The sequence below is a fragment of the Apodemus sylvaticus genome, chromosome 9, assembly GCF_947179515.1.
Source record: "Apodemus sylvaticus chromosome 9, mApoSyl1.1, whole genome shotgun sequence".
NCBI lineage: Eukaryota > Metazoa > Chordata > Mammalia > Rodentia > Muridae > Apodemus > Apodemus sylvaticus.
Genome location: NC_067480.1, coordinates 9,926,885 through 9,951,756, shown reverse-complemented (window position 1 = coordinate 9,951,756; position 24,872 = coordinate 9,926,885). Strand labels below are relative to the sequence as shown.

At 40.9% G+C, this 24,872-nt stretch overlaps 1 protein-coding gene across 5 annotated transcripts in view; it reads left to right on the top strand.

The window, feature by feature from the left end:
* Fer (FER tyrosine kinase) overlaps nucleotides 1-24,872 on the top strand; it is a 306,510-nt gene that overhangs the window by 102,487 nt on the left and 179,151 nt on the right. Inside the window, exon 1 of one of the 5 annotated variants that reach the window (XM_052192264.1) lies at nucleotides 15,294-15,437. The exons of the other annotated variants lie outside the window; for them this stretch is intronic. Within the exon in view, the coding sequence (XP_052048224.1) occupies nucleotides 15,309-15,437 (129 nt within the window). The 5' untranslated portion in view covers nucleotides 15,294-15,308. Of the gene's footprint in view, nucleotides 1-15,293; nucleotides 15,438-24,872 lie in introns of those variants that run through there. 5 annotated transcript variants of the gene reach the window in all.

Sequence of the window (24,872 nt, the reverse complement as noted above, 5' to 3'; positions counted from 1 at the left end):
ACCTTGTGAATTTTAAGTAGTTATGTCTGTTTTATTGTCTTCAATTTATTTTTAGTAATTAAATAGTAATTATAAGTTATCTCTTATCTACTCATTGAAACAATGCCTCTAGTAAGCCCTTAATTAAAAATTAAAATTCTGCCCTGTGTGGTTGGCGGTCCACACTTTTAACTGTCACACTTGAGGGCCTTTTCCTGGATGGTGGCAAGTTAGAGACATTATGGCAACATGGGAAACTCCATCTCAGACCAAACCAAACCAGAATGAAACACTAGTAAGACTTTCACTGAACAATGTGTCAGGTTTTCAAAAGGATTACTGTATATTATTTGTAGTTAAAAATAATAAGATAATATTTTATAAATTTTATAGGCCATTCCACAAATTGATGGCAATTCAATGTTTAACAGTGAATTTAGAAAGAAGGAATATATCTGATACTGAAGGAGTATAGAAGGAACATCTAACTGTTCTTACTGTCAATTCTCCCCACTTGGATTGGCAAAAATTTTGCATTCTTTAATTATTTTATTTAATTATCTTATTATGAAAATAATAAAATTATAATGCTTAAATGTATTTTTCCAAAATGGCTACTTAAACATTGTTTTATGAATAGCATTATAAAATAAGTTAGACTTTATGTGAGGGGGAAGGGCCAAAGAGTAATGGGGGAGGGACAGAATCATGTTTTCACTCTTGTGCTAGATCCAGAGTTAAATGTAGCTACATCTGTCTGTCTATCATCTGTCTATCATCTGTCTGTATCTACCTACCTACCTATATCTATGTGTCTTATCTATTAGATATCTGTGTATCTTATCTATATCTATATGTTCCCTCTTCCCTCTTGCTTTCTCTCCCTCCTTCTTTTCTGTAGAGTAGGAGACATTAAAATGGAAGGACAAGAAAGGGCCGGTAGAAAAGGCCAGAGGGCAGAAGAAGATGGCATGCTCTTGATGAGCTGAGGAATTATATTGTATTGTACCTCAGTTCTGGCTCTAGAGATCAGAACAGTGCATCCTCTGAGTCAGGTTAGGAGTGTAACTGTGTAGTCTCCCCTTGCATAGTTTTGCAAACATCAGTATTTACTAATGACCAAATAAACATAAGCTGCTGGCTTTACTATTTATTAAGCACTTTTTTTAGTTCTTTATTATCTATTTAGTAGTAGTAACAAACTAAGCTTCATTTTCGTATCTGCTGAACTGTGGAATTAAACTCTCCTTTAACAGCAGAGTTAGCTGTTTGCTTCATGTTAAGGCAGCTCTGGACCAAACAGGGTGAAGTTTGATTAGAGCGTTTACTTGTGTGTCAGATCTATATGTCTAGAGCTGATGGCAGCTACAGAATGATTCTCTTCTTCTAAAGCATGTATATCTCTCCTAGAAGAAAATTGACTTCAGTTTGATATTTCTGAAATTGACATTTCATGTCATTCGCTTTGATAGACAGAAATATAGCATATATTTATTTTCTCTGCATATACTAAGTAACTATTCTTAGTTGATCAGCAGTAGTAATAAAATCTTGTTATGCAACATTTTCAACCAGTGAACTATCTAACTTTATAAAGATTGCCTGTCATATGACTCAGTTGTGTCCTTTGTTACCATGTCTGATGTTTCAGTCTTATGCTAAGAACACTGTCCTGAATTAATGAAGAATTGATAGTGTTGTTGAGAGTTTTGTCTTTATTCTTTGTGAGGTGTTTTTTTCTTTCTTGCCAATTACCAACAAAAGTTTTAATTTTGAGCCTTGTGCACCAAATATTGGCATAATTTTAAAAATATCAGACCATGAACCAGAAGCCTTTGGTACCTTTTCCGTCTCTGCCCTATAATTATAGTGAGGTTCCTTGAGCTTTATAAGCATCCGTCCTATAGATGAAGTATGTCATCCTGAAAAAAAAATAAGTATAAATTCATTCTATATATTGAAAGCACTATGAAAATAATAGTTCTGCTTTATTTTATAGATAGTTACATCTTAGTTCATATATAAGTTAACCAGTATTTACTCATAGTAAGAATGATTAAATAGATTTATGATGGATTAGGCCACATAATTTCCAATGCCTTTTAGCAGCACTACATGCATGTAGGCATGTACATGGGCCTCAGTGTCTCTTGCTTAGTCCTCAGTTCTCTTCCTCAGAAATAATTTTCCAGAAGCATTATCTGCAAAATGGAAGCATTCATGTAAATTATATGCCTTCTGTTCTTTTTTACATAAATGGAAGAGCATACAATATTGTCTTATATACCTTTCTTCTTCTTTATGAAATGAACCTTAAGTTTCATTTAATAATAGGGCATATACAGTGACACTTTTTCTGCTTAATCATTTAAAAGGGGAGTACTTATATCAGGTCAGGTGATATGATGGTTACCTTTAGTTTTCAAGTTGACATAATCTAGAAAATTCTGAAAAAAGAATCCCAATGAATGTTGAGACAGTGTCCTCATTATCTTCATTGGGTTGGCTGATGAGCATGCCAGCGGGGGAAATTGTCTTAGGAATTTCTCATGGGAAGATCCTGCCCCCTGTGGGTGGTATCATCCCCTTGCAAGTGCTACTTGAACTATGTGAGATTGTTCAGCCAAGCAAACAAGTGAGCCTGTGTGTGTCCATGCCTCTCTGCTGACTGTGGTGTGGCGTGACCAGCTGGCTCCAGCTCTGCTGCTGTGACTCTTCCTCAGTAACGAACTGAAACCTGGAGTTGAAGGGAAATTCTTTTCCCAAAGTTGATTTTATCCCAGCATTTTATCATAGAAACAGGAACTAAAAGAGCCATCCAAAACTAAAATAGAAGCTAAAACAGCTATTTTCGAGTTTATAGTACATCCATGAGCAAAATACAGTAATTTTTATTGTACTTATATTAGTAACTTTTCTGTTTCTTGAGATAATACCCCTACAAAAGCAACTGTGGGAGAGAGATAGAGGGAGGGATGGATGGAGGGAGGGAGGGGAGAGAGAGTGAGAGAGAGGGGGGAAGAGAGGGAGGGAAAGGGAGGGAGAGGGAGGGAGGGAGAGGGAGGGAGACCATCCATTTTGGCAGATAACACATGGCAGCCGATGGGAAAGTCACAGCTGGAGCTGTGAACTGAAACCATTTTTTTTTCTGTCATTGGCCCACTGGGCTTTTACTTTGTCCAGCAAGGATCCATCTCCTAAAGGTTTTATAACCTTTCAAACAATGCTGCTGCCTCCTGGGGCCTAGTGTTTAAATATGTGAGCTGTGGGGAGCATCTCTCCTTTGCATCATCACAGTTCTGTTTTCTGTCACTGGTAGAGACAGAACATAAGCAATTAAACATGGAGTATGTCTGTTGGTAAATTCTTTGGGAAAAATACAGCAATTAGTGGTAGATGAGGGATGTGAGTAATGTGCTTGTGTTGAGAGAAGTAAAGAAAGGCATCCCTAGTAGAGCAGCATCTGCCCAGAGATGAGGAAGAATGGAGGGAGTGAGACTGGGTGAGGGAACAGTGGCAAAGGCATTTGTAAGGCAGAGCTTCCGTTGTTTACAAATTACTTCTAGTCACCTGACTTAGTCTTTCTAAATAACCAGGTTCTGAAACGTTGGTGTCCGTAGTTCATTGTCTCATTTCTTTCTCTGTGGGTCACTAGGCATGAGTCAGGCGTGATGAACACCTGTGAAGTGAGGCCAGCATCTAGGCGCTGAGTCAGCAGAACCATGAACTAAAGGCAGCCAGCCTGGGTTTCACAGCAAGAACGTCGTTAGATTTTAAAATTGAAATTGTAGAAGGAAGGAATCTGTAGCATTAATAGGCATTGATTGTGTTTGCAATCTCAGTTTGCAAGTATTAAAAGTTATTGAAAGATTAACTCACAAGAGTCAAAACTCTTATTTTATGACTCAATAAAATCTATCCTATAGCAACAATTTGTTATTTAAGAAAGTCCAGTCTACTGTTTGGTTCAATTTGCAGGTCAAGAGAAAAATCGTTATTTTAAGAAAATCTGTCTCTACGGAATTACTCAGTTGATACTAAATTAATGTTATATTCCAGAGTTTTTATTGGAAAGTACTTAGTATGATAAAGGAGATGGAAAATATAGACAATACTTTAGGACTTTGTCTTAGTTAGCTTTGGTTGATAAAACTTGGGACAATCTAAGAAGAAAGCCTGGATTGGGGCTTTGCCTGTATTAGATGGGCCTGTGAACATGTCTGTGGGGGATTGTCTTGATTATTGATTATTGATAGAGGCTGGCGAACCCAACCACTAGGCACGTGGGCTTGCACTAGATAAAGAATTCGGCTGACCTGAGCCTGAGCAAGTGCTCCAAGGAGTGAGTGAGCGAGTACCATCCCTTCACTGATCCTGCTCAAGTAACTGTCAGTTTCCACCCTACTTCCCCTCTGGTCGACTTTATCCTGGAGGGCATAGGCCACATACCTGCTTTCCTCCCCTAAGTTGTTTTTGATCATAGTGTTGTTATTGCAGCAGCAGAAAGGAAAGTAGAAAATAAAAAGAAACCTGAAATGTTATGATCTATTGTGGTATTCATGGGGTTAAGGAATGCTATGAATTAATGTAGATTTTACTTATCTCTATGTTTTTATGTATAGTTACTTAAATTTGTCAAAATTATATTATTGTTTTTCAGATATAGCCTATGTCAGCAGTGTTCAACTATTAGAAATCTGTAAGTTTTAGTGTTATAAATTGTTAGCAGGGTTCAACTGTTACAGATCTAAATTAAAAATTATAAACCTCTTATTGCTCATAAGCCATTTGGTATTTTTGACACTGATCGTGCCCCAGTGCAGGTGAGAAGGAAATGGGTGAGTTGTCTCTCGCTCACTCATGCTTGGATGACTTAAGCTGACTTCAGATCATCATGAAAACACTGAGATATGGTTGTTGGTTTTGCTTTATGTATAATAGAGTTATATAGACTTTATTTAACTGTAATCAATTTCTTTTTTATTTTATCTTGTTTTCCAGGATTTGATTCTTGTATTCTGTCTAATAAGATCAAGTAAACCTGGGATCTCTTGTGGTTTTGATCATGTTTTCCTGTATAATGCAGTGAACGTTTACTGCCATCTTTCACTTGATGCTTATTTAGTATGAGCAAAACTTAATTAATCAGAAAGATTCTTTGGCATACCCCATGAGAGTTTTCTACATTTTAAAGACATGTAAGATTATACAGATATAAGAGATAAGACATGTAAGATTATACAGATGTAAGATATAAGACATGTAAGATTATACAGATAGAAGATATAAGACATGTAAGATTATACAGATCTAAGGTATAAGACATGTAAGATTATACAGATATAAGATATAAGACATGTAAGATTATACAGATATAAGATATAAGACATGTAAGATTATACAGATGTAAGATATAAGACATGTAAGATTATACAGATATAAGACATTTAAGATTATACAGGTATAAGATATAAGATATGTAAGATTATACAGGTATAAGATATAAGACATGTAAGATTATACAGATATAAGGTATAAGACATGTAAGATTATACAGATATAAGATATAAGATATGTAAGATTATACAGATATAAGGTATAAGACATGTAAGATTATACAGATAGAAGATATAAGACATGTAAGATTATACAGATATAAGATATAAGATATGTAAGATTATACAGATATAAGATATAAACATGTAAGATTATACAGATATAAGATATAAGACATGTAAGATTATACAGATATAAGATATAAGATATGTAAGATTATATAGATATAATATATAAGACATGTAAGATTATACAGATATAAGATATAAGATATGTAAGATTATACAGATATAAGATATAAGGCATGTAAGATTATACAGATGTAAGATTATACAGATATAGGACATAAGACATGTAAGATTATACAGATGTAAGGTATTATATAGACAGGTAGATTCAGATTTTCACCAGTGGTTTAACTTACCAACAGAAATTAGTGCCTACACACTTGCTAGCATTTGATGACAGCATACAATTTAGAGGTCTCATTTTAATTTAGTGGTTGCTCATTACAATTTAGAAAGTTGCACTATGGAATTAAACCGTAATTGTTTCTATTTTGGAAGTCATACTATGCTTTTATGATGATGGGATAATTAGTGCAAGTACTTAAGGCTCTGGTAGATGGAGAATAAACCCAGCCTGGTCTACCCGCATTAAGAAAAGTTCTGCTCTTTTCCTTTCTGTAGGAATATGAGAACCTAATTTAATTGTGCTGTCTCTCAGGGGCCTCTTGGCTGAGCTGTGGGAATGTTGCTGTTTCCCATTTCCCTGAGCCCAAAGCAGCAGTGACAGCATGCCAAGCACGCTGTACAGTTTGGTCGGGGTTCGCAACCATGGGAATGTCCATGTTCATGAGCCCGTTAGCTGATGGGTGGTGTGAAAGTGCTGACGCTCAGAGCTTCAGTTCATCATTTCTAAGAAAGGCAGTCCAGTGCCTGGCTTCAGGTAGGAGAGATACAGGGGCATGTCACCGCTGTGGTGACTCAACTTGTGTCTCCAGTGCTTCCTCAGACCTTTGATAGCTCTGGCCATAGGAAGCTTCACGTTGCAAGGCTTTGTCTTGCAGTAACCACTGTTAATTAATAGTTGCTTCCTGCCTTGTTCCACAGACTATTTGACATAGCTAAATAAAGCAAAATATAAAATTACAACAGGAAAATAGAGATTGTAACCAGATATCAAGCCCACACAAAGCCTGTATTGGACTGTGCTCTATATGTGTGGTTACCATGGTAGTCTGTGGCCTGCATGTGTGGATACTGTGGTAGACTGTGGCCTGCATGTGTGGTTACTATGGTAGACTGTGGCTTGCATGTATGGTTTCTATGGTAGACTGTGACCTGCTTGTGTGGTTACTGTGGTAGACTGTGACCTGAGTGTGTGGTTACTGAGGTAGACTATGGCCTGCTTGTGTGGTTACCATGGTAGACTGTGGCCTGCTTGTGTGGTTACCATGGTAGACTGTGGCTTGCATGTGTGGTTACTACGGTAGACTGAAGCTTGCATGTGTGGTTACCATGGTAGACTGTGCCCTGAATGTGTGGTTCCTGTGGTAGACTGTGCCCTGAATGTGTGGTTACTGTGGTAGACTGTGCCCTGAGATAGACTGTGCCCTGAGTGTGTGGTTACTGTGATAGACTGTGCCCTGAGTGTGTGGTTACTGTGGTAGACTGTGACCTGCTTGTGTGGTTACTGTGGTAGACTATGACCTGAGTGTGTGGTTACTGTGGTAGACTGTGGCCTGCTTGTGTGGTTACCATGGTAGTTTGTGGCCTGCTTGTGTGGTTACTGTGGTAGACTGGCCTGCTTGTGTGGTTACTGTGGTAGACTATGGCCTGCTTGTGTGGTTACCGTGGTAGACTGTGGCTTGCATGTGTGGTTACTATGGTAGACTGTGGCTTGCATGTGTGGTTACCATGGTAGACTGTGTCCTGAATATGTGGTTACTGTGGTAGACTGTACCCTGAATGTGTGGTTACTGTGATAGACTGCCCTGAGTGTGTGGTTACTGTGGTAGACTGTGACCTGCTTGTGTGGTTACTGTGGTAGACTATGACCTGAGTGTGTGGTTACTGTGGTAGACTGTGGCCTGCTTGTGTGGTTACCATGGTAGTCTGTGGCCTGCTTGTGTGGTTACTGTGGTAGACTGTGGCCTGCTTGTGTGGTTACTGTGGTAGACTATGGCCTGCTTGTGTGGTTACCGTGGTAGACTGTGGCTTGCATGTGTGGTTACTATGGTAGACTGTGGCTTGCATGTGTGGTTGCCATGGTAGACTGTGCCCTGAATGTGTGGTTACTGTGTTAGACTGTGCCCTGAGTGTGTGGTTACTGTGGTAGACTGTGCCCTGAGTGTGTGGTTACCGTGGTAGACTGTGCCCTGAGTGTGTGGTTACCGTGGTAGACTGTGCCCTGAGTGTGTGGTTACCGTGGTAGACTGTGCCCTGAGTGTGTGGTTACCGTGGTAGACTGTGCCCTGAGTGTGTGGTTACTGTGGTAGACTGTGCCCTGAGTGTGTGGTTACCGTGGTGGTAGACTGTGCCCTGAGTGTGTGGTTACCGTGGTGGTAGACTGTGCCCTGAGTGTGTGGTTACTGTAGGAGACTGTGCCCTGAGTGTGTGGTTACTGTGGTAGACTGTGCCCTGAGTGTGTGGTTACTGTGGGAGACTGTGCCCTGAGTGTGTGGTTACTGTGGGAGACTGTACCCTGAGTGTGTGGTCACTGCTCTTGCACCACGTGAGCCATTACTTCGTAGGCATCTCAGTGGTGCAAATACAATGGAAGCTGAAATTGCACAACCTTAAGTGAAAGAAGGCATGTCACACTGCAGGAGAGGAAGGGTTCATTGCATTTAGCCTTAATAAGATGTGTAGCAGAGGCTTTCACACTGACACTTGTGGAACAGCTGCCACACATATTCTGTGTGACCCTTGATAATACCACAGCAGCTAATGTAGGAATGTGAGTCACAAAAACTTCTAACACAAAATCTAGAATCCCTCAGTAGAAGAGGAGAACGTGATACCAGAATCAGCCCTTTAGGATGAAGAATGCACCATCAATTAACAGTTGTCTACATTTAGAGCAGTGGACAGCACCGATGTATATGGGGTTTCCCTTAGGCTGGGTGCAGTGGCGCTGGCCGACATTCCCAGCCACCCCTCAGATGGTAATGATGGTTTCGGGGACTCAGGGCCAGGCCACAGCTCCACACAGTTAGGTCTCAAACAAAGCTAGACAAAAACTGCCCCAAATTTTGTTTCAGTATCACTTCTCTTAGCTGCAAGTTGAATGTGCATTTGGATAAATAGTTATTGGTCAATTCCATAGGGATCCCCCCGCCCCCGCCCAGAACATCTTTAAAATTAAAGTTATCTTTAAAATTTGGGGGGGGGGAGTATTTTATTATTAAAAATAATTTATGTTTATTGAAAATTCTATAAAACTATTCTAATTTTCCATTGTTCAGATTAAAAAATGTTGTTACGAATGGTAACTGAATGGAAAATTTCAGTCTTATTTTTCACCTTTGGCTTACAGTTTTATGATGTATTTTATGTAATGTGTCATTTCTATTTAGTTCTAATTTCACTTTATGAATTTCTTTCTTGGATGTGTAGGAAATCAGTCTTAATGTATATTTTAAGGATTTTAAGCATAAGTAATTGCAGATAATTTTGCTATTCGTGAAGATGTTTCATTTTGGAGGGAAGGTTTTTCTAAGCAAATTTTTATATCAATTACAGTTCAAATATTTAAATTTCTAAAGGGATTACTTGATAAAGAATTTGCTTCATTAGCACCTAGAGACATCCAGAGCCTCTTACTAGATCACATTGATTTTCCTTGGGACAGAGTTGCTAAGGTATAGGCCACGCCTGCGGCTGTTCCTTGCCATGTGATTGCTGCATAGCATTGCTACATAGCAGTACTTTCTGTTTGTGCTTGGAGGGTCTGCCGGTGCATGGAAACTTTTACTGTCTGCGCAGGGTAAGCTGTGGGACCTCTCTGAAGGAAGATTAAGCAGCAAGTTCTGGAAACATTACACAATTGTTTTGAAGGTTTAATAAAGCTATATATATACATACATATAACCATAAATGTGTATTTAAGTTCCTTGCATATGGATGAGTTCACTAAATCGTATGTATAAGTAAAAGAAAATGTTGGCGTATTCCTAAGTTTTAAAAACCTGTTTTTAATGTTGAAGACTACATTCTGCGCTAACATACTTCAGTCCTGTTTAATGGTGTAATAACTGAGGCCATGAAATTACCAGCAGGTGGAGCTCACTGCCAGAAAATCAAGCAGCTGTAACTGAGGCATCTTGTTACCTTATTTTTTAAAAAATAAAGCAAATGCATATTGGTTTTGAAATGTATGTGGAGGCTGTTTTTATTGTGCCTGCCAGAGGACACTACCTTGCTATTTATTTAGTTTTATAGTATGATCATCTAATGCTTTATTCTTATTTTAAATTATTTATTCCATCTAATGCCATATATATGATATGGCAGTTCATTTCATGGCTTTTAATACACTTAATTTATGAATGCTGGCCTAGAACTTGAACAATTCATTCCATAATTGAATTGAATGGTTTTAAATGTGAGTTACCAAAACTGGATGCTGCCAGTTAGACAGGCTTTCGTTTCTATGTAAATGGGATAACTTGCCACCTCAATCAATTCAAACCAAAATCAAAATGGGAGCTCACTTAATATTCAGTGTTCTCCAAGTCTCATATGCAATGTGCAGTCAGCTTCCTGATACATTACCTACACATTCCACTCCAACCTAACCTCTGGTCAGCATCTCCACTGGGGTGACACAGGTCAAACCCACCGGGAGATGGTTGGAGTTGTTTTCCAGTCTCCCCGTGTGCTGCTTTGCCCTTTCTACATTTTATTTTCTATGTAGAGTGGTCTCATTATGTGAGTGCCAGTGTCGCCTCTCTAACTGGTGCGGAGGACACATTTCTGACTGTATCCATGATCATAGATATAGGTGATCCATTGGAGAATGGCTGACCTCCATGGAACCACTCAAGCCTGATGCTGCTTCTCCCTGCAGCCTTCATCTGTTGATAGCTCCTCAGGCTGGGCCAGGACCAATGATCCTCACTCCATGCTGGGATGAAGAGAGTCTTGAGGGTGCAAGGTCTGTCTAGGCAGCCACAGAGGAAGGAGTTCCCGAGAGCTGTGGTCCTGCCCTATTAGAAGCTTTTGGTTCCCTCCCATCCTTCCTGAGGATGGACAGGATGGGTACAACACAGAGGTTCCTTTAAGGGCTGGGTGTTCCCACACACTCACTCTGTCCCCCCGCCAGCTCTGCGTGTCTGCATGAATGCTGTCCATTACCCATAGCAGTTTCTCTGATAAAGTCTGCAAGCTGTACTAATCTATGTATATCTATGAATACGGAGAACAGTTTGACACTAATGCTGTTTAACAGGCTGATGGTGGTGGGCTCACCCCTGGCGTTCCCAGCCCTTCTCGGTCAGCTTTACGGTATCTGACAAACAGTCCCCTTCAGAGCAGACATTAAATCCAGCAGAAAGTATCCAGATACTCCCACTGCATTTGTGGCATTTGTGCCACAGTTGCACCCTTTGGGCATATCATGCATGCTAGTGGTTACTGTAACTTTCAGGGCTCATAGCTGTGTAAGACTGTTGGTGGCCTTTCTCCTTTAGCTACCCTGTGACATTGCAAAGGCTAGCCAGCAGGGAAGAAGCTCCCTGCTTGGTCTGGACTTGATCTCTTCTTGTCCTGTGACCACAGTGTGTAATGTCTTCCTCAGTCATCTTATTATCATGCCCTCATGGGTGTTGGAGAACAAATGGCCACAACTTATTTTGGGGGGGAGTCTTTAATTCTTCTTGACTTCAGCAATTTAAGGGGGGTATTGATACTCAGCACTGCCTTTTTATATGAGTCTGTGGCCTCCAGGAAGATACCTATCCCTTGGGAAGGGCAATTGTCATTTTATGTATATGTATATGTATATGTGTGTGTGTGTGTGTGTGTGTGTGTGTATGTATGTATGTAATATATAAGATGCTCACAAATAATTTTCGGTTCAGACTTTTCCGAGCTCTTTAGTAGCAGTCATGCCCTGGTTTCTGCCCTACTTTCCCACCCCTCTCCTCCTAACCTGCTTCCCCCTCCCCCATCCTCCTTCCCCCTTCATGTCACCTCTGCTTGCCTCTTCCCTTCTCTTAAGCTCTGCCTCCGCCCCAGCCACCCATCTCTTGTTTCCCAGATTCCACAGGAGACTACAGGTTAAACAAACAAAAATCTAAGGATTTCACACTAAGGTCCACACGAGTGGGAACACAGGATGTTTGGTGCTATGGGTCTAAAATTACCTCACTTAATACATTTTTCCAGTTATATCCATTAATCTGCAAATCTCAGTTCTATACAGTTCAATTAAATGCCACAATATATAACATAGGAATTTTCATTCCCTGACAGCAGTTGTAGGCTATTTCCAGTTCCTGGCTTATGTGCATAGAGTACTCCTGACTACAGGTGAGCATGTGTCTCTGCAATGGGACAGTCCTCTGAGAATCTGCCCAGAAGTGGTGTGTCTGTCAGGGTTAGAGGATAGCTCTAGTGTCTACATGAACCGCCACACTGATTTTTATAGTGCCCGCTTTACCCACCAACCAACTGTGGACAATTCCTGTGTATCCTTATATCTTTACCAGCCTTCCTCCCTCCCTCCCTCCCCCTCTCTCCCTCTCTCCCTCTCTCCCTCTCTTGCTCTCTCGTTCTCTCCCTCCCTCCCTCCCTCTCCCCACCCTCTCTCTCTCCCATCTGACTGGCATCCCTAAATAGTTTCAATTTGCATTTCAAAGGCCATTCATTCCCTTAAGAGATTTCTCGGGATACATTGCTATAATGAGCCTTCTTCTGGACTGCACACCCCACCCTCATCACTGTCCCTGAGGCCCCCTGTCTTTCCTTACATGGTATCAGCTCCTCATGTCTTTACCATTAGTTGCTGCAACAGTACCTATAACTACCGTTTCGTTTTGCTTTTTTTATTAACAAAATTGGTATTAGCATTTTCATGGATTAAACACTAATATGTGTATTGATATATGTATTAACTTATTTGTTTAGGTGTATATGTGTGTTTATTTTGTATATTCTTCCCCATAATTAATACCTATTTGTGTCCAAATTTAGTTTGAACAGACAGACACTTTCATTTTATTTACTGCTGTACTTGGCCTTGCATAGTACTTGCTATGTAGACTTAGCAATTAGTTAGTTTTTTAAAAACTTTGGACAGGATATTAGAATTTTTGGTAAGAAAGAGTCCTTGGATATTTATATAAAATACTTTTCTAAGGGAAAGGGGGCCATTTTCAAGCAAGAGAATCATGCCTGTTTCTCCCAAGTCTCTTCAAAGGCAACAGTATCCAGAGTCTACTTGGCTTTTAGAAAAGAGATTGACAGGAATATTTATTGAAGGTTATAGTATGTTACGTTACCATTGAAATGAGAAATACACTTCTAGCATGGACCCCAAACTTGTTTAGATTTAGAAGGGAAACAATACTTAACCTTAAAAAATGTGAAATTATAGATTCCTAACTTATTTCATGTATGACCTTTGTTTTAGCAACTGGGAACTAATACATCATCCATATGATACTGTCTTTATATATGATCTGAAAGAGGGTCTGCTTAGCAGTGTAGGTGATTTCAAATACTTACACTTACAGAAAACAAAACTGAGGGCAGATGTGATGCAAAGGGAAATGCCAGACTTAACTTCTGGGAGTAAACTAAGAATCAAATATAGCTGCTTTAGGTTTATATTTCTAGATGTAAATATTAATTTTAATTTATTTTTATCTCCAAGATTGCTTCCAGATTTAAAATTTTGTGATTTTGTGAGCCTTGGTGAGTGCCTGGCACCTAGTAAATCCTCACTGAATACTGAAAGAATAAATGAATAGAACCAAGCTGTAAGTAAGCAACAAAGATAGGAAAATGTAAGTAAATTCATTCAGATATAGAAGTCAAAATTACTTGTTTAAAATGAGCTAGAAAAATGTGAGAGCAACAAAGAATATCGAGAAACATTGGTAGTGTTCCCTGAGTTCATCCTCACTTAAGTAGAAGAGAATTAGTTAATTGAGAGTGTCTGGAGACTTCTTTCTTGGAAAAGTGCAAGGGGCCTAACCTGGGAAGTGGAGTTACAGAAATGTCCTAGCGTGCTTTGGATTGCAGTCCTGACCCAGCTACTTACCGAGGGGTGGCCATGGGAAGTTAGCTAACCTCTGTGTGCCTCAGCTTGCGCTTCTGTAAACTCAGGTGCGAGGTAGAACCAATGTCTGAGGCCAATGAGAGGGCTCAGTGGAGGGATTCTCATAGCCAGGACAGTGCTAGGTCATAAGAAGCTTCCTATCCCGCTTCCTACTGTTATTTATTAGTGGGAAACTTTATGAAATCACCATTTGAATACAAAATGAGAAGTTTGTGATAGGTGTGGTATAAACATGAGTGGTTTTTATGTACAGCAAAATGAAAAACTGGGCACACAGTCAAGTGGGATTGGACTGAAATGAGACTCTTTTCTGATAGATGTAGGATGTTGCAATGTGGCACCTGCTGGCCTTGGAGGCCAAATGGCAGGACCGCCAGCATGTGCCAGCAGGCCTGGCCTTCGTGCTTTCAAGTATGTTACATTATAAAGAGTATGGAAATTTAAGGGAGACATGTTTATGTCAGAATCGTGGTCCAAATAAGTTTAGAAACCAAGACCTTTCTCCATTGTCTTTACATTTTGTTTTCTTTGTTTCCATGGAGACTTAAGAACTTTATTTCACTTAAAACCTTGTGCTGGCCAAGGGTGGTGATGCTCACATGGAAGCGTAGTACTCTTGGTTGTAAGCATGCAGCCAGTCAGGGCTGTGTAGGGAGCCTGAACACACACACACACACACACACACACACACACAAACACACTCACTCACTCACTCACACACAAAGAAGAATGCCCTGTGTACGCTTCAAGAGCACGGAGTGGTCTCTGATTGTCGCATGCAGTGCTTTTGTGGCCTTGCCACACACTGGAACTAAGTAGTGACCAAGAAGGAGCCTTGTGTGCAGCCCATGCCTCACGGCTGTGAATGCCCCACACCTGCCTCTTCCCTCTGTACTAACATGTTCAGTATATTCTCCTGTAAGGAGATTCGAAATCTGAGAGACTAACTTAGGGATCATCTGAACATAATTTATTCTTTTACTTTTGATTAGAAGAGTTACGAAGTGTTAGTGAGTTATACTTCAGTAATATAAAACTACAGTAGGTGATTGAAAGCAGAGCTTCCTCGCCCAGCTGCCCATGAAGGTTGCTTTCCACACACACTTGGCAGTTTGGTGAGCTCCAGAGGATTTTGAAGTGCCTACCTATGCAGTTGGAAGATCTCTGCATGTTGTAGAGGAAGAAAATAAGTTATTTTATCAATCATAACAATGTAGTCTATGTCTTAGAAAATAGGTCTTTATTTAATGCACGTAGGCTCCCATCCAAAGAAAATGAAACAAAACAAAAACCCCAACATCTGTTGGCTGCACTGATCCTTTGATTCAGAGCTGACTGGTTCAGTGCCCTGCCAACAGAGGGCGACACTGTGAAATGGGAGGTCACGGCCTGTGCCTTTTCTGTCTTGCTTTTGTCTCAGACAGGAAGATCTGTGGACACACTGACTTCTGCGCACATACTGTTAGCTCTAGTTAAGATTTGAGATGGAGCAGAGTGTGGAGTGTCCCCACTGTGAGGGTGAGCTGGAGCCTGAGTCTGACTCCCAGTTCTCTAAAAAGCGTTCTATACCGTTGAGCCCTGAACCTTCCTCATCAGAGATCCAGAGATACCAGGTAAGGAGGAAGGCGGCTCCAGCACTGCATCAGGCCTGGACATAGGCCTACAGGCCTTGTAATCACCTGATCCTGACCGTGTTTCTTGGTTTTGTTTTTGTTTTTTGAGCATTATTATTCAGATCCTCAGCCAAGGAGATGGGGGTGGCAGTGCTAATCTTCATCACTCCCTTAATTTGTTTTTTCTGTTTGTCTCTCAGATTTGAGTGTAAATAGACTTTTAACCTATTCGAAGGTAAAAGAGACTGCACTGTGTGCAGAAACACAGTTCAGTTTAAAATTAGTAATGGTGTCCAGACCTCTGTTTTCTACATTTCAGTCTTTATTGCCTGCCAAGCTCAATTTAAACTTCTTGTTTTCAATCCTCATTACTAAAAGAAAGTAATATTCACCAGGAACAAATGTATTAGATAATTAGTGACAATAACTGAGAAGTTCTCATGATATGTGATGTGACTGTGTAGCTCAGCATTGTTTTTTTGTTTTTGTTTTTGTTTTTTTATTAATTGACACTGCATCCCCATAGAGTGACAGTTTACCTTCTTTTTAGGGAGATGCTGTGGCTTTGGTTTTTACTCTCTGATATTGTTTTATGATGTATCCAGCTATGTTTTTAAATTAATATAGAGCACACAGTAGTGACAAGAGCTAATTTTAGGTAGGAGTTGTTCCTTTAATCAGAGCTGTAAATACCCTGGGACGTGGGACTAGTCCCACGTAGTTTTCTTGTGGTAATACAGCACCATAGTTTGTTATGCTGGTCATCTGCTTTTCCTTCTACTCCAGTGTCATTGACACAGAAGGCTGTGCTGGAGATCCATCTCAGCTGGGGTAGCTCCACCCTTACTTGCATACAGCGCTCCATTTCAGCACTGTACACATCCAGGTCTGAAATCTCACTTTGTTAAGCAAACTTCTTTTTAAAGAGAAGAATGCCCACTCCTCTTCATTCTCCATAACACACTATTGAAAGAAGTCCTTTAATGCTTCCTGGGATATTCTTTCACAGTGATTGTCTACTTTCTTGTAGATGAAATGTTTTAAACTTCTCCTCATTCATCTTCATCAAACAGTGGGCTGTGTCTGGCAGTGGTGGTTTCTTTTTCTTCTCCTCCTCCTCTTCCTCCTCCTTCACCTCCTTCTCCACCTCCTCTTCTTCCTCCTGCATCTGCTTCTCTTCCTCCTTCTCCCTGTCCTCCTCCTTCCTCCTCATCTTTCTTTGTTACTGTCTAAGTCACTGTTGTGGATAGACACTGTGACCAAGGCAACTCTTATACAGGATCTCACATTTAATTGGGGCTTGCTTACTGTTTGAGAAGCTTAGTCTGTTATTACGGTGGGAGTTAGAGCAGTCCTGACACTGTGGTGCTGGAGAAATAGCTGAGCAGAGCGAGCTGGCCTGGTGTGTGCTTTGGAAACCCCAAAGCCCACATTCCCAGTGACATACTTCCTCCAACGAAACCAATCTCCAATAGGCCACACCTTCCAGTGATTCTTTCCAGTGGTTCTCTAATATGCCACTCTGTAATGATTAAGCATTTAAATATATAGGAGACTGTGGGAGTCAGTCCTATTTAGCACAGGAGCTGTTCAATATGGCTGCACTTACAGTGGTGATTGGGTCTGTTTTCTTCCACTGATCTACTTTGTCTATTTGTGTGCCAGTACCATGCTGATTTTATTGCTGTAGCTGCAGTGTAACATGGAACCTGGTACATGAATCACTCCAGAAGTGACCTTTTTTCTCAGTATTGTTCTTGCTATCTGGGGTCTTCTGTGCTTTTATATGAATTTAGGGATTTTTTTTTCTTTTTTTCCACAAAGCATGTTATTGTGATTAGAGTTTTATTGAATCTATAAATTGCTTTTGGTAGGATGCCATTTTCACAATATTAATTGTACCGGGTCAATGACCATTGGAGTTTTTTTTTTTCCCTGTCTTGTTCTGATATCTTCAATTTTTTTATTCAGAGATTTGAATTTTTTATTATATACTTTTTTCAGCTCCTTGTTTAGGTTTATTTGTAGATGTTTTGTTTTTGTTGGGTCTTTTTGAGACTATTGTGGATGGGAGTGCTTCCATGGTCTCTTTTAGCATACTTGTTTTGGTATATTGTCATGATGGATTCTATATGAATTGAGAGAACATCAAGATAGTAAGATGGCCTGTTGATTAAAACTGTTACCAGAATACTACCTGGTCTCAAAGCATGAGTACTTTAAGAACATGGGAGTTAGGAAAGGTACAAAATACAGACAGAAGAAATTGTATAGCAATCTCCAGTACCTCAGTTCTTTAGAAAATCAAACCATGCTCACGTGCAAGTGTTTCAGAAGGCAGGGGTCTACAGTTTGTTTTATGAAGACAACCTGTTAAAAGGTATGTCCAAATGAAGCTTTTAATTAGTTGAGCTTAGTTCCAAATTAAGTTATTTTTAAATTCTGAAATGTTATTCAAGGTGTAAGATATCTCTTAGCTATTTAATATCTTTGTAGGCCTCAAAAGAATATTCCCTGCATCTGTATATTCTATGTACACTTCTTCAGTGTACATAGTTAAAGTTGATGTTAAAAATTATAGATTCAGTTCTATAACTAGTCACCCTATAAGTCCAGGAAGGAATTTTGGATTTATAGCACACTTTAGATTTGACTGTGAAAAGCAGTATCTGAATAAGAACTCATCATGTCCTTGGAGACGTTACTGAAGCACTCTGTAATCTTTGGCTCTCTGATCTGTGACAGAGGGTGTTACCAGGACTTGACCCACGGCCATGTGGAAGGTGAGCAACACAAGGCAGTCCTGAGTGCAGTTGGCACCCAGGGAAGGCCGGCTGCCTGCGGTGTTAGCACTGTCCTCTGACAGGACTTAGAATCAGTGGGTGGATCTCTGAACTACTTTCTTAATGGATGTAGAAGGCATTGAATGAAGTACTTCTGAAATGTGAATGCAAGGTTTTTTAGGTGAATACTGAAAGGCCTCATTTTTCCATTTCTTCTTTTAGAGACAGACTCTCCATGTGTACCCAGGGAAGGCCTTGCATTGCAGCTCCCTTGCTGCCATCCCTGCCTCTCCCCCTCGCCCCCAGTGTTGGCCTTGCAGGTGTGCACAGCTGCTCCTGATGCTGACATTGGCTGTTTGTTTGTTTGTTTTTTTGTGTATTTAATGGGGAGGTGTCCCCGTCATTTCTAACGTGATCTTCTGCCATTCCATACAAAATTGTCCTTCCTGTGTGTGTGTGCCTTCATAATGGCAGTCTCCTGCTTTTTGTAATCAAGAAGCTCATTGATATCTTTTTGTCTCTACCATATTTTTGAATTGTGGATTGAAGATTATTTTAGGTGTAAGTGAGCCATAGCTTTGTACAGAACGTAAACTGTGCTCAGATGTCTCAGATGTAAGGATTACAGCACACCTACCTCCCTTCCCACTTAGATTGTTGGCTGATTTACTGATGTTGGTCACTGGCTCACTCTGTGGATCTAGTCTGACAGATGACAGTGGTCAGGGAGTAAGAGATATGCATTTTGAGCATATCATTTTGCCTCCAGTCTCCATGTTTTATAAAATCAAAACTTGGAGCAGAGAACCTTAGACATAGGAGGTCCTTCCTGCTGCTGATTTGCTGGTGTTTTATTTCATGATTACACTGTAGCAGTGGGGAGAGTAGTTGATTAGGAATTTCTGTACTTGTTTTTAATGTTGATGTGTTTAGTAATGTCCTATCTGCATACACAAATACTGCACTATTTTTTGCTTGGAATTTGGATACTCCCTCCCTCCCTCCCTCCCTCCCTCCCTCCCTCCCTCCCTCCTTTCCATCTTCCTTCCTTCCATTCTTCCTTCCTTTCTTCCTTCCTTCCTTCTCTCCCTCCCTCCTTTCCATCTGCCTTGTCATCCATCCATCCATCCATCCATCCATCCTTCCTTCCTTCCTTCCTTCCTTCCTTCCTTCCTTCCTTCCTTCCTTCCTTCCTTCCTTCCATCCATCCATCCATCCGTCCATGTCGCTGGGGATTGAAGCAACTTTACACATTAGGCAGGTACTCTGAACACTTTTTTAGCCTTTCGTTGCTTTAAAGTCTTTATATTTCCTGGTAGACCATCAGAAACAGCATTGCACCTGAAATCCGCGAGCTGCAAACCATGTCGATTGTGTGAAAATGGTGAGAGCAGGGCAGAGACAAAAACCAGTGTTCTTGCTCCTGCCACCAGCTGATAACCCTGTGACCTTGTAGTGATGCTGAATATTGCTGCATGCTGTCTTGGAATGATCAAGGCTCCTGCTGAGGAAATCAGTCTTTTGACTGTAACATATAGTTGGCAGTAAATTTTGAGGCAAGATGTTGTTTCAGTTAGAGATGAGTTTCTAAATGTGGATAAGAAATGAAAGACAAATTACATGTGCATTTATGTGTGCAAATACACATACACAAACACACATATACTTTAATTTTGTTGTATAGAATTTGTGAGAACAGTGTCATATTTGACCTTTTTTTTAATTTGTTGTAAAGGGTGACTTTTTTGTATAGTCAGTAGTTGTTTTCTAAGACAGTGTTCTTGACAGCGTAACACATTACAACAGACTTGGCAGAGAACAGAGATTCCCCTCAGTGTTGGGGACAGATGCAGTGCTGTCCTAGGCTCTTGGCCCCTCTGTCTCCTAGGGGAGCCTGCCTCTGGTGGCTGCCTGCCCAAGGCCTTGCTGGTCTTTGCCTCCTAGACAGAGCACACCGATTTGTTTCTTCACATAGCCTCACTGGCTGCTCTTGTTCTGTCTGCCATCTTCTGAGGGCTAGTGACATTGGATTGGGAGCAACTTGGCTAGTGTCTCATCTTGATGTCTGTTAACATTGGCATCCCAGCTTCCTCAAATAATAATGGCACATTCACAGGTGATGCATGTTATAACTGACATTCTTTTTTTTTTTCATTTTTTAAAATTGAGTATCTTCTTCATTTACCTTGCCAATGGTAAAACCTTTCCAAATTTCCCCCCTCCCAAAAGCCTCCCTCGCCAACGATTTCCTACCTCTCCTCCCACCCCCTGCCTCTACCAGACACAGTCCCACCTTCTCCCCAACTCCCTCCCCCCTTGGTTTCCCTTTGTTGTGGCCTCTATTGAGCCTTTACCTGACCAAAGACCACTCCTCCCACTGATGCCCAAAAAGGCATTCCTCTGCCACATTTTTGGCTAGAACCATGTAAACCCCTTGGTTGATCGTTCAGTCCCTTGGAGTCTTGGGGTGTCTGGATGTCTGAAGCCATTGTTCCTCCCATGGGGCTATAAACCCTTCAGCTCCTCTGGACCACCCTCCCGATCCTCAGTTGGGGACCCCAAGCTCAGTCCAATAGTTGGTTGCTAGTTTCTGCCTCTGAATTTGTAAGGCTCTGGCAGCGCCCCTCTGGAGACAGCCATGGCATGCTCCTTTTGGTACACACTTCTCGTCGTAGTGTCGGGGCTTGCTGACTATTTATAGGATGAATCTCCAGGCAGGGCACTCGCTGGGTGGCCTTTACTTCAGACTCTGCTCCACGCATTGCCTCCCTTGTTGCTCCTGTGAGCTTTTTGTTCCCTTTCTCAGAGGAACCATAGCACCTCACTTAAGTCTTCCTTCTTCTTGAGCTTCCTGTGCTGGGTGAATTGTAACTTGTTTATTTTGAGCTTTTGAGATAGCATCTGCTTATAACTGACATTCTTAACTGATGAAAAGTTTCCTGTGTTATGATTATGACATCAGTAGAATAGTAGTTACTTACATTCAGATAGGATTTACCAGTTTGTGGATGCCCTGAGTGTTACCAGTCGCTTTGTGTGTCCTGTGTGGACCATGCTATACCCTTATTTGGCAGTACTCTACCTTCCTAATGTCACTCCTAGTGTGATTCTCAGATCACCCAAGAGAAAGTTGGTGCGGAGTGAGGATAGGCACCTTGGCCATGGTCATATAGACTGGAACTTGAAGAGTAGTAGCTGAGAGTTTAACCTTCGTCTGACTTCTAAATCTGCTTTCTTATTCATTCCTAATACACTGTCTGTGTTAGGGACTATATAATTTATAAGACCAAACCTGACCTATTTGTAGATACCTACCAGCTATGAATTAGTTTTACTATTTTATAGGTTTGTAGAAATCAAAAGAAAAATATATTGTGACATGTAAAATTCCTTGTCACTAAATAAATTGTTAGTGGCACCCACCCATCTCTGTGTGCGCGTATGGCTGCCTCTGCGGTGCACTGTGCTGCTTATATAAGCTCTCCTCCGAAGTGGAGTCCTGACAGCCTGCGGCCCCTGTTCCTCAGAAGTTGCCCACCTCACAGACTGCTGTTAAGTCGTTATTTTCATCTTTGCATTGCTCCTGTAACAAATAAGGAAACTTTTCTTTGGTGGCAATATAATTCCTTTTGAGAAAGACATTTTAAATTAATTTTTAGATTGTGTAAAAGTCTTTGGTTATCAATCAAGGAACTGCAATGAAATATGTACAAAATATTGAGAATTCTTTGTGGAAAAATATGTGTATTTGACATTGCATGCCTTCCCTCTGTCACCTGCCTCGCTTGCCTCCTTTCTTGTTGTAGCCTTTGAACCTCTCGCTAATTTTGCTAGGCCGGTTGGCTAGGGTCTTTCCTGTATCTAACCCCACAGTTTGCGGATTATAGGTGTAGTTGTCACACTTGGGCTTTCCTCTGAGTGTTGGGCAGCTTACGCCTGTTCCTCATGCTCGTAGCAAGCTCTCTCCAGATTTGATTTTTTTCGTTAAGGCTGAATAGTGTTTATTATGTTGTGAGTATACACTCGTCTTTATCCACTCGTCCATTGGTGGACACTTAGGTTGGTTCTTGGCATTCTGAATAGTGTCAGCACACATTTGTAATTGTGTATTGGAACTCTGGAATCTCAGGTGCACATCCTCAGAAGCTTGCGGAGGTAGTTTGAGTTGACCTAACAGCCAGCTAGAGCAGAGATCGTCTGCCCTCCTGTCTGGATCCATGAGAGGTTCAGACGTGGCGCCCACCGTTGCTCCACTCCCCCTTGGGAGCCCTTCCTTTGCTGAAATGAGTCAGTTGTCAGGGTCTCAGGCGGGATGACACTGCCGCACAGAGTGACCGGCTGAGAGGGAGAAGAACTTGGCCAAGTTCTTCCTTCCTTCTTTTCTTAAAGCCATGTCTTCAGCTCCCCACTGCAGTTGTTTTACTGAAAATATTTTCATACAGTATATCGTGTTCATATTTTCCCTTCCTTCAAACTCTCCGAGCCTCCTAACCACCTCCTAACCTCCCCAATGTTCCAATGCCATGCCTTCTCTCTTTCTTTAGAAAACAAATGAGCAAATAAAATTAAACAAACCAGAATTAAAAGAGGAAAAAGCACAAGAAATACTTACACATGCAGATAGACAAGCAGACATAACATATGCACACACATGCACATGTGTGTGTGTGTGCACTTACACAGCCATAAAAACACAAAACCAGAAACAATGTCCAAGCCAAGAGCCCAGTTAGATAAAAAGCCCAAATAAGCATTATGAAACAAAAATTCTACAAAACACGCTGTTCATTTTGTGTTGATCATCTACTGCTGAGCATGAGACCTGACCTGAATTGTGTTTTTATGCCCAGTGAAACTCTATTGGAAAAAAACTTTTGCATTGCAAGCAGTTACCAGTTGGATATATTTTCTTGTTAAGAATGGGAGCTCATTTGAGTTCCTTGTAAATGACATCTCTTGGTTGAATGTTATTAGCTCATAATAGCAGTAAAAAATAAAACCAATCCCTTTCGTTATTTAAAATTTAATGTTTTTTTTAATTGGCTTAGAGATTTTCTTTTATGTTTTACTGTTTCTGATTTTATCCTAATGAATAAAATCTTGACTGTGGCCTTGAAGCTCCAAATGTTGCCAGTTATTAGTTGGAAGCAGCAGGCGGAGCACTGAGCGGGGTGAGAGGATTATTTGTCCCTGGCCTGTACCCGAATACTAAAGAGCAACCAACACTCTTGAGGACACTTTGATAAAGCTGGAAACTTAAGCCTTTACACAAAGGAAGCATGGACTTAGTAGTCTTCAGTGTCCTTGTGAGCCATCTGCAGTAAACACAGTGTAAAGAAAAAATCTTCTCACCCATAAAGCAATTCACTGCAATTAAAAAAATCAAAATCTGAGCCATTTAGCCTTTTAACATTTTTTTAAAGGACTCACTAGGTATTCCAGACTGCCTTCCAACTCTTCATCCTCCTGTCCCTGTCCCAAGTGCTGGAGTACAGGAGCATGCCTCTGCCCTGCTTGGCCTTTAATCCTTTAAAGTGTCCGCTGAGGAATATAGTCTGTAACCTTGTCTGTGTGTCCTCACATGATATCCTCAAAACAAGACTGTGTTTGCTGAATTAATGCTTCTTAGTTTCTGCCTTTTGAGGACCCCGAGTAAAACTCTTGTTTTGTATAATGTATGCCAGTGAAATCGTGACTGGTGGGTGACTTCTCTCTCTCTCTCTCTCTCTCTCTCTCTGATTTTTTTTTTTTTTTTTTTTTTTTTTTTTTTTTTTTTTTTACTTTTCAAATGTTATCCCCTTTCTCGGTTGGTTTCCCCTTTGGAAACTCCCTATCACATTCTCACTCCCCCTGCTTTTATGAGGGTGTTCCTCTACCCACTCCTGACTCCCTGCCCTGCCATTCCCCTACACTGGGGCATTGAGCCTTCACAAACCAAGGGCCTCTCCCCCATTGATGCCGACAAGGCCATCCTCTGCTACATATGCAGCAGGAGCCATGGGTCCCTCCATGTGTACTCTGGTTGGTGCATTAGTCCCTGGGAGCTCTGAGGGTCTGGTTGGTTGATATTGTTGTTCTTCCTCTGGGGTTGCTAACCCCTTCAGCTCCTTCAGTCCTTTCTCTAACTTCTCCACTGAGGACCCCATGCTCAGTGCAATGTTTGGCTGCAAGCATCCACCTCTGTACATGTCAGGCTCTGGCAGAGCCTCTCAGGAGACAGCTGTATCAGGCTCCTGTCAGCAAGCACTTCTTGGCGTCCATGATAGTGTCTGGGTTTAGCAACTATATATGGAATGGATCCGCAGTCTCTGGATGGCCTTTCCTTCCTTCTCTGCTCCACACTGTCTTCATATTTTCTCCCATGAGTATTTTGTTCCCCTTCTAAGAACTGAAGTATCCACACTTTGGTCTTCCTTCTTCTTGAGTTTCATTGGTCTGTGAATTATATCTTGGGTAGTCCAAGATTTTGGGCGAATATCCACTTATCAGTGAGTGCATACCATGTGTGTTCTTTTGTGACTGGGTCACCTCACTCAGGTTGATATTTCTAATTCTATCCATTTGCTTAAGAATTTCATGAAGCCATTGCTTTTAATAGCTGAGTAGTACTCCATTGTGTAAATGTACATTTTCTGTATCCATTCCTCTGTTT